Source organism: Pipistrellus kuhlii, unplaced genomic scaffold (genome assembly GCF_014108245.1).
Source record: "Pipistrellus kuhlii isolate mPipKuh1 unplaced genomic scaffold, mPipKuh1.p scaffold_m20_p_103, whole genome shotgun sequence".
Lineage (NCBI taxonomy): Eukaryota > Metazoa > Chordata > Mammalia > Chiroptera > Vespertilionidae > Pipistrellus > Pipistrellus kuhlii.
This window is the reverse complement of record NW_023425409.1, coordinates 451406-461039: the sequence shown is the minus strand read 5'-3', so window position 1 is coordinate 461039 and position 9634 is coordinate 451406. Positions and strand designations below refer to the sequence as shown.

The following is a 9634-nucleotide window of genomic DNA, read 5'->3' as shown; positions in this document are numbered from 1 at the left end:
TGTTCCAGACAAAGGCGGGGTACCCCCACCCCACCCCTGTCAGCAGGTGTGACGCCCACACTTCACCTCGCCCAGGCCATGGGAAGAGGGGCGCCGAGGCCTCTTAGCTCAAAAGGGATGTGACCCTGCCGGGGTCGAGCAGGTCCAGGCGGGCTGGCTGTTGGGAGGCAGGTGTGGACAGGGACCAGGCGGCGGGCTGAGGAGTGGGCCTTGCTGGGCACAGGCAGGTGGGGCCCAGCCAACGGGGCAGATGCCAGCCGAGGCTGCATGGCCAACGGAAACACGCCTGGCTGGCAGAGCCGCTGCTGGCAGAGCCGGGAGTGGGCCTGGGCCTGCTGCCTCCATGTGCGTGTGATCCCGGCCACACAGCCTCCCCCGAGGTCAGGCTCCGTCCAGGTCGCCAGGCGGTGTGAGCGGGCCCCAGGCGGTGTGAGCCGGCCCCAGGCGGTGTGAGCGGGCCCCAGGCGGTGTGAGCCGGCCCCAGGCGGTGTGAGCCGGCCCCAGGCGGTGTGAGCCGGCCCCAGGCGGTGTGAGCCGGCCCCAGGCGGTGTGAGCCGGCCCCAGGCGGTGTGAGCGGGCCCCAGGCGGTGTGAGCGGGCCCCAGGCGGTGTGAGCCGGCCCCAGGCGGTGTGAGCCGGCCCCAGGCGGTGTGAGCGGGCCCCAGGCGGTGTGAGCCGGCCCCAGGCGGTGTTAGCCGGCCCCAGGCGGTGTGAGCGGGCCCCAGGCGGTGTGAGCCGGCCCCAGGCGGTGTGAGCGGGCCCCAGGCGGTGTGAGCCGGCCCCAGGCGGTGTGAGCCGGCCCCAGGCGGTGTGAGCCGGCCCCAGGCGGTGTGAGCCGGCCCCAGGCTGGGTTCTGCCTGCCGGACGAGGCCCTCAGCCTTACCCCGGGCAGACTGGGGCCCCCTCGCCCGCCGCACAGGGAGGGGCCAAAGGCGGGGGGTGGCTCCTGTGCGTTCCTTGGTCCAGGGCCTGGGGTCAGGCCAGGGCCGGAGGTCTCCACCTCCCACGTGGGGGAAGGGCGCCTGGTGTGCCCGCACTAATCAGGCACCTCCTGCTCCGTTAGTGGGTAGAGGGGGTTCCTCCCCCTTCATCCTGACTGGAAGCTCTGTTCAGTCCTCAGAGCCACTGGGGCCATGTGGCCCGCGGCCTGGGGGCTCCCGCTGGCCTTGCTGCCCGGTGATGAGGAGGGGACAGGCCAGGCTGGTTCAGGGTATGAGGCGTGGGCTCCCTCAGAGCCTCAGAACCTGTGGTCCAAACCCTCCCCGACCCTGGCACACGAGGCCCCTCACCCCCCACCCTGAGCTCTGCAGGCAGCCCTGCCCACCGGCCCCTCCCTGACTGCCCAGCAGCCCTTTCCCACTCCAGCATGGGAGTCAGGCGCCTGGGTGAGCCACGATGCCCTGGCCCTGCCCAGAGGCTACTTGCTCCCACAGCTCAGCCACATCGGTGATGGAGGGGGTGCTCCCTGCCACGTGTGCCTGTGTACATGTGTGTATATACTCGTATATGTGTATATCCACTCGTATGTGTGCCTGTCTTATGTCTGTCAGTCCCTGGTTCTCTTGTATGTGCACTGGCATATGTGTTGTGTATGCATTTGTGTATGTATCTATGTCTGTGTATCTTTTGGTGTGTCTGTGTGTGCCTGTTTGTATGGATGTCTATGTATGTGTCTGTGTGTATATGCGTGTGTGTCTATTTGTGTGTGTCTGTGCGGACCGGCGGTCTGAGACGCCGCCTGTGGGTGGAATTTGGCCCAGAGTCATGTTTGGTTTGGCTCTCACAGTATTTTCAACATCTTGAGCCAACATTTAAAATCAGGATATTTCACATAAAAATTCAGCTTTCCAGTTTCTCTTAAAAATTCAGAAGCCCTGGCAGCGTGGGCCTGCGTTCCCAGGAGGCCATTCTCATGCCCAAGGCCACGGCCTCACCACTGGCTGCCCGGCACCTCGAGAATGACCGTGACCCTAGTGTGCACAGTGTGTGTGGGGGGGGGGTGCCTGCACGGGCATGTGGGTGTCTGTGGGGTATATATGTGTGGGGGCACGCACGTGCATGCATGTGCGCACAGGGTGCGTGGGCCACTGTGGCGAGTGCCTCTGCACAGGGGCCTCTTCCGGCCTCGGAGGGATCGGATTCCGGCTCCTGGCGGGCCCGCCTTGTGGGATTTATTTCTGTCCGTGCCCACAGAGGCCTGAGTAATGGGAACATTTAGAGAAAACCAGTAAATACAGAGAAGGGCAGGCTGGCCGGGAAAGGCAGCCCGACACCCTGCCCACAGCACCCTGCGGCCGCGCCTGTGCCAGGGGCAGCGGCCCAGGGCCCAGCAGGCACACCACCACTCCTCTGTGAATCACCACTTCTGGTGGGCGAGCCCCCAGCATCCTCCTCACACGTGCACCCCCCGATGGCCCTGACACAATAGGCATCTTAGAGCCAACAAATGCTGAGGCTGGCCGGGCTCAGGGGGCGGGACCCTACAGATGGGCCCACCCCTAGGCTACTGGGCCCCACACCCCGGTATTCTGCCCACACTTCACACGTGCCCAGCCCCACACGTGCCTGTGCTGTCCCCGAGAGGCTGTGGCTGAAGCCGGGGCAAGGCCAGCATGGGTGGGGGTGGGGGTGGGGCTGGGGTGCTGCTGTCCGGAGGACCTGGCCCCCATGGTGCTGGGTTCTGGGTTGACTGAGACCCACTCTTGGAATCATCTCTAGTATCAGCCACTTAAAGACACAGACCCCGTGGGAAAGGGGGTGGGGTGCATTGCACAAGACACTTCAGCTGAGGGAAGCAGGCGGCACGGTGTCTCCTGCTGCCCCCCAGTGGCCGTGTGAGGACAGAGGGGATAAGGCTCTGGCAGACTCTCATCCTGTGATCTCGGGGCCAGATGCTCCCGCTATGCCCTGAGGACCAGATCCCACCACTTGCTGTCTGTTCCAGTGCAATGGCCAGCCAGTGAGGCCTTCAGACTGGCAGGAGGGAGGGCTCCCAGCAGGCCCCGAGACCGCGGGGAAGGTCAGCCCTGGGGGCAGCCCCTGACAGTGCCCAGCACCATGAGGCACTCAGGGCTCAGGACCCATGGATGCCCGGATGCCCGGCTCCGGCATTGTCGATCATGAATTTAGTTGACACTTTTGTTATAGCGAAAAGGCGAATAGCGATATTAAAACATTTCTTCTAATTAATTTCCTTCCAATGTGCACGAATTCATGCACCAGGCCATTAGTACCACAATAAATCCAGAAGCAACCCGTGGTTCATTCCACGTGCTCACGTGTGGACTTGCTTACTCCCCACTGCCACCAAAAGCTATCCCATCCCCACAGAGATCTCCCTCAAGCTGCCCCTTTATAGGCCCAGGAGGCCCCTTCCAAACCTTGGCAGCCACCAATCTGTCTCTATGAGGAAACCAGAGACAGGATCTTACTACACATGTAATGTATTTCACTCCTTCCGAGCCGTTCCTTCTATCAACAGCCGTGCCTTTTCACTGCCGAACAGTATTCCATGGTACAGATGCGCCAGTTTAACCTACTGAAGGGAATTTTGTGGTGTTTTTTTCAATCCTCATCCACGAATGTGTTTTAATGATGTTTAGAGAGAGCAGGAGGAGGAGAAGTAGTTGTCTCCCATAGGCACCCTGACTAGGGATCAAACCCACCACCTTTTGTTGTACGGGACAATGTTCCAACCAACTGAGCCATCGGGCAGAGCTGTGGGTGTGTTTTCAGAGTAAAACTTAAATTGTAAAGAAAGAAAAAGCCGAGACTGGTTTGGCTCAATGGATAGAGCGTCGGCTTGGGGACTGAAGGGTCCCGGGTTCAATTCCGGTCAAGGGCATGTACCTTGGTTGCAGGCATATCTCCGGTGGGGGGGGTGCAAGAGGCAGCTGATCGATGACACTCTCTCATCGATGTTTCCAGCTCTCTATCTCTCTCCCTTCTTCTCTGTAAAAAATCAATAAAATATAAAAATAAATAAATAAAAACTAGTCCGGGGAAGGAAGGCCCTGAAGACCGCTTGCTGTGTGTGAGGGCTTCTTGCCAGGCTCATTGCACCGTTTGACAGTGTTTTCATTTCAAACCGAAGGCAGGGAAACACACCGAGCCTAGACCTGGGTCTGGCTGACTTGGCAACCTCCACCGTGTTCCTTTAACCACACGTCCGGACAGACGACCTGCCTTCACGCTCCCGGCTACGAGCCTCCGTGGACACGGCTCCTGCACTGCTCTGCCGCTGTGTGGACAGCGTGCGTCTCTGAACTACATGCCAGGAGCGTGGCTGCTGGGTTTTATGTGAAGACCACTGAGGAAATTGCCCAAGTATTTCCCAGTGACTAGCGTTTACTTCCCCCAGGTCCTGCCAGGATTGGTCCCCGGCTTCCTGCAGCTGTTCCCGCACGGCTCGTCGGCACTGCCCTGCCGCCGCGGTGCTCAGCAGCTTTCAGGTGCCTGCGCTGATGGCACCTGGTGAGGTCCCTTCTTGTCTTTCCCATTTTCTATCGGGCTTTCCTCCCCTTTCACTGGTGCATTTTGGTAATTCCTTATTATGTTCCTCTTGGGAGGCCTTTATCAGATACACGCTTTGCAAATATTTTGTCTGCAGCTTTTCATTCTCTAAGACTCTGTTGGAGCAGAAGCGTTTCCAGTTGGTTAAGTCACATTTCACAATATACCTTTATGGATTGTGCTTTTGGTCTCATGTCTTAAGAATTCTTTACCAAGCTCAGGGTCCTGAAGGTTTTCTCCTGAGCGCTGTGATAGTTTCACATTTTACATGTCAATCTCTGGCCCTCGTTAGTTTCAGCCAAGGCTCAGGCTGGGGCTCCTCTCGCCTGTGCTGCCCCGTCGCTCCGGCACACACGCTGGAGACCGTCTCCTCCGCGGAGCTCACGTGCACCTTTGTCAGACGTGAGTGGCCACTTCTGACGACCCCGTCTCCTCCGTGATGTGTGCCTGCCTTCCCTCCTCTCCCGGATGGTTCAAGACTCCTCATGCTTTAGTCTTCTAGTGAGCGTCTGAGCTGTTCTAGTTCTTTTGCCTTTCCTGATATATTTCACTTTTTTGTTAATCCTCATGAGGATATTTTTTCCATCGATTTTTAGGGAGTTGAAGGGGATGAGGGGGAGGCAGAGAAACATCGATGTGAGACACATGGATTGGCTGCCCACACGTGTCCGGACTGGGGCCAGAGATAGAGCCTGTAACCAAGGTGTGAGCCCTGGACCGGAATCAAACCTGGGAACCCTCATTCCTCGGCTGACACTCTGTCCACTGAGTCAACGGTCAGGGCTCCTGATACATTTTACAATAATCCTGTCTATATTTAAGATCTTATTGGGATTTATTGGAGTTGCATTAAACCTGTACATTAACTCTCCAGTAAAAACACCTGGGCTTGGAGATTTTTCAAGGTTTTTAATCATGAATTCAGGGTCTTTAATGGTTACAGAGCTATGCAAGCCATCTCCTTCATCTGGAGTGAACTGTGGCAGTCTGTGCTTTACAAGGATTGGCTCATTTCATCAGCCTGTCAAACTCACCCCTTCCTGTCCTTAGTCTGGGGAACCCATAGTGATCACTTATTTCACTCCTAATATTTATATTAATTGTGTCTTTTTTTGCTGCTATCTCTGTCTTGCCAGGTCCATGTTGAATTTTGCAATGTCTGCCAATCTTTGCTCACCACTTCTTCCTGCTGCTGGTGGCAGGCCCTGCCGGCTGCCCTCGCAGCATCCTTTCTGCTCCTTTTCCACAGAACCTCGGTTCCAGCCGTGGTGGCAATGCGTCCGAGCTGACCGCTGCTGGGCCCGGGCTCCTCCCTCTCCCACTGTGAGGGGCTCCGCTGCCCCACGGAACGCTGCAGGCCTGGCCCCCACAGGTCCCAGGACTGACTCTGTCCCTCAGGGCTCGGAGATGCCCGCTGCCCAGCCCAGAAGGACAGCACACATGCTCAGCCCCACACAGGGCTCCGTCAATCCAGCATCACCCCTATACACTCTGTCTGGGTCCCAAACCCAAGTACCCCAAGAACCCAGGCAATACTGGATAGATCTCTGCCACACACGGGTCTGCTTAATTCTATTTACGGGGAAAAGTCCACAATACAGACAGGCGTACAGACGTGCGCAGGCCCACACAGCTGCTCTGCTCTCCCCCACTCCGAGGTGGGACCTCTCGGGAGACAAGGAGCTGACTCCCCAGGGCGGGCTCCCTGACAGGGTGGGAGCCGCTGCTCTGAAGGCAAAGGGGAGTGATGGCCAGCTCAGCCCAGCCTGCACAGGGCCTTCCTCCCACAGCAGCTCAGTCCGAGTCGCAGGCCTCTTGTTCGTTGGTGGCGCCCACTGCAGAGGCCAGGCTGTCCTCCTGGCCTTTCAGCCTCTCCCCTGGACAGACGGAAGACAGGGGGGTGAGAGGGGCGCTGGGCCGGGGCCACCAGAGGGCAGGGACCCGCCTCCCAGGCTGTACTCACGGATCAGCTCGGCGATGGCCCTCTGGGTCCGCTTCTCCAGCTTCTCCAGCTTCTTGGCGACGTCTCTCTTGAGGTCCCTGCCGCAGGGAGGGGGCAGGAGGCCGGAGGCTGAAGGCTGGCCGGTGTGGCCCTGGGCCCACCCTGCCTGCGGCCCCTCAGGCGCCAGGAACAGCCAGGACGCTCTGCTCCCTCTGCACCCTCCCGGATCCAGCACGGCCATGCCCCTGGCCCAGGCCCGCCGCACGCCGGGCACTGAGTCCAAGTGTGCGCGGTGGCTGGTTCCTCTGCTCCGCGGTCGCTGTCCAGGAGCGGCCTGCCCAGTGCCCTGTGGCTCTTGCTCCTCCTGTACAGCGGAAGCTCCCAGAAGGCACCAAGCCGTCCCCTGGCTCTGAGTTCCCAGGACGTAGGCCCACACCTCCCTGTGGCGCTGTCCCTGACAGACTTACGGACGAGGGGAACGGCCGGCCCGGCCCTGAGCCCGCCCTCGTGCGCACGGGCCCTCCCCCTGCAGCACTCACCAGTCAGGCTTCCGGGGTGCGAGGTTGGCCAGGTCCTGGGGAGGGAGGAGACCCTGTCAGGGCCAGAGGGGCCCCACCAAAGGAAGGAGGGGGGCAGGGCCAGAGGTAGGACAATGGGAAGAAGAAAGGGGAAAGGGGGAGAGGGGGGCGTGGGCGGTGGGAAGGGGAAAAAGAAGGGAAGAGAAGAGGGGAAAGGAGAGCAGGTGCAGGAGAAAAGGGCCTCAGGAGCGGCGAGAACGGGCCACCCGCCACCTGCCACTCACCACTTCCTCGATGATGGGCTCGGGCTTGGCCGCCTCCAGCTGCTCCCTCACCTTCTCTTCCACTAGAGGGAGCAAGACGACAGGGGCTGGGAGAGGCTGCCACTTGCCTGGTGACAGCAGCTGCAGCCACGGCAAAGGAAGAGGGTGCAGGCAGGGCCCCTCGGCCCCCAGCCAGTCAGAGAGACCCTGGAAGGCGGCTCTGCAGGAAGGCTGGGGCTCCCAGGAGGAAAGCCATCGGGACTCCACCCCCAGCTGTGAACACATCCAGAGCAGGCTCTGGGCCTTCTTCCCATCCCACGCAGACGTGTGCCCGACGGGGACGGCCACCTGGAGGTGCACTCGGCGCACCTGGGCCTCCAGGCAGCCTGACTGGGGCCGGGGGCAGGGGGCCTGACCCTGGGCACAGACGCTGGGCGCCCTGGCACCAAACCTGGGGCCACGGGCCCTGCCAGGCCCATCACTTGCCCCCCGCTCCCTCAGGATGGAGGGCAGGGGAGTCTTGTCACCGCAGACACGTGCAGGCCAGGCTTCCCCACCTTCCTCTCTGGAGGAGAAGGGCCGGGACAGGAGGGTGGGCCCGCCTCCGAGCTCAGCCCCGCCCTGCCTCACCCCCTCCAGCCATGGGTACTGCCCGAGGCATGGGACCAGCTCCCTGCCCCTCTCCCGTCCTGCCTTACTGCCCCCGCCAAGGTGCCCCCGTACCACCGTGGGGCCCACAACACCAAGGACACACGGGCATTTCAGGGGCAAGGAGATGAGGAAGCAGACAGTGTGGCAGAATGGGCAGCACTTTGCTGTTTTACAAGATAATGTATTTATTCACTTAATACTCATCTAATTGAAAACAAAAGTGAAGATTAAAAGAGCCAGGGGCCCAGGTGACAAGAAGCGCCCGGCATCTCTGCTGCAGGTGGCCGGGGGCAGCCCGCCGCTGGCCGATGTTCCTGGCTCCTGGCTGCTGCCCACACTTGGCGGGTGCAGGCCCGGCAGTGGCCCTCGCCCCGCAGACCACCTCTCCCGGCCCTGGCCCGGCACTGTCACACCTCCACCTGGGGCGTCCTGCTCTCGCAGCACCTGCGTGGCTGGCCCCTCGTCGGGGTCTCAGCCCAAGGGTTCCTCTGAGGTGTGGCCTCTTCCCTCCAAGGCCCCTAGGAGGCCTCCCAGCTGGGGTGCGAGCAGGGCAGAGCCCTGCCTGCTGCTCTGTGGTCACCAGGGCCGACCACGGGTGCACCTGCCAGGAGGTGGCGGGAGGGTGCTAGGGGCCCAGCTTCCAGCCTGGCACTGCCAGCTTCCTTTCCAGGAGGCACCTGACAGTGCCCAGGGCGGAGACGCCACCTACCTGCCACGGGCTTGGCCTGGGGCACCCTCCTCCTCTTCAGGTCCTCATCCTCGGGGACGTAGTTGCGCAGCCGGAGTTCCCTGCAGCGGAGAGCGAGCAGAGATGAGTGAATGGGGGACAGTCTTGGTCACGGCGGACACGTGCAGGCCAGACTACAAAGCCACGCCACTGGGACTTCCCCATCTTCCTCGGGAGTGGCCCGCGGGGAGGGGGGGGGGGGGGGGGGGGCCCGAGGGGGAGGAGTGCCCGCGGGGGGGGGGCCCGCGGGGAGGAGGGGGGGGAGGGCCCTCGGGGGAGGAGGGGGGAGGAGGGCCCGCGGGGGAGGAGGGCCTCGGGGAGGAGGGGGGGAGGGCCCTCGGGGAGGAGGGGGGAGGAGGGCCCGCGGGGGGGGGGGGAGGGCCCGAGGGGGAGGAGTGCCCGAGGGGGAGGAGTGCCCGAGGGGGAGGAGTGCCCGAGGGGGAGGAGTGCCCGAGGGGGAGGAGTGCCCGAGGGGGGGGAGGGCCCGCGGGGGAGGAGGGGGGGAGGAGGGCCCGCGGGTGGGGGGGGAGGGCCCTCGGGGGAGGAGTGCCCTCGGGGGAGGAGTGCCCGAGGGGGAGGAGTGCCCGAGGGGGGGGAGGGCCCGCGGGGGGGTGGGAGGGGCCCGCGGGGGAGGGGAGGGCCCGCGGGGGGTGGGGAGGGCCCGAGGGGGAGGAGGGGGGAGGAGGGCCCGAGGAGGGGGGAGGAGGGCCCGAGGGGGGGGTTGTGGGGGAGGAGAGGAGGGGGGAGGAGGACCCGCGGGGGAGGAGGGCCCTCGGGGGAGGAGGGGGGAGGAGGGCCCTGGGGGGGGGGGGGGCCTGGGACAGAAGCATGGTGGGTCCGCCTCTGACCCTCAGCCCACATCCCTCTCAGCAGCTGGCTGGCCGCTCTCCCAAGGCCCTGCCCGCCCTGCAGGCTCCCGTGGGCGCTGGGGCCAGGGTGCCTGAACAGCCATCACAGCATCTCCCCTGAATTAGCTTCCTCTGACTGTCACGGGAACCGAGGGTCAGAGGCGGCCGGTTTGA

At 62.6% G+C, this 9634-nt stretch overlaps 1 protein-coding gene across 1 annotated transcript in view; it reads right to left on the bottom strand.

Annotated features, from left to right (window-relative positions):
• Positions 1 to 4494: 4494 nt before the first annotated feature.
• The window catches only part of CCDC12 (coiled-coil domain containing 12), a 32011-nt gene continuing 26871 nt past the window's right edge, over positions 4495 to 9634 (bottom strand). Inside the window, exons 3-7 of the mRNA XM_036430219.2 lie at positions 8595 to 8674; positions 7256 to 7317; positions 6993 to 7027; positions 6475 to 6551; positions 4495 to 6388 (exon numbers count right to left, since the gene is read on the bottom strand). Of these exons, the coding sequence (XP_036286112.1) occupies positions 6306 to 6388; positions 6475 to 6551; positions 6993 to 7027; positions 7256 to 7317; positions 8595 to 8674 (337 nt within the window). The 3' untranslated portion in view covers positions 4495 to 6305. The remainder of the gene's footprint in view (positions 6389 to 6474; positions 6552 to 6992; positions 7028 to 7255; positions 7318 to 8594; positions 8675 to 9634) is intronic.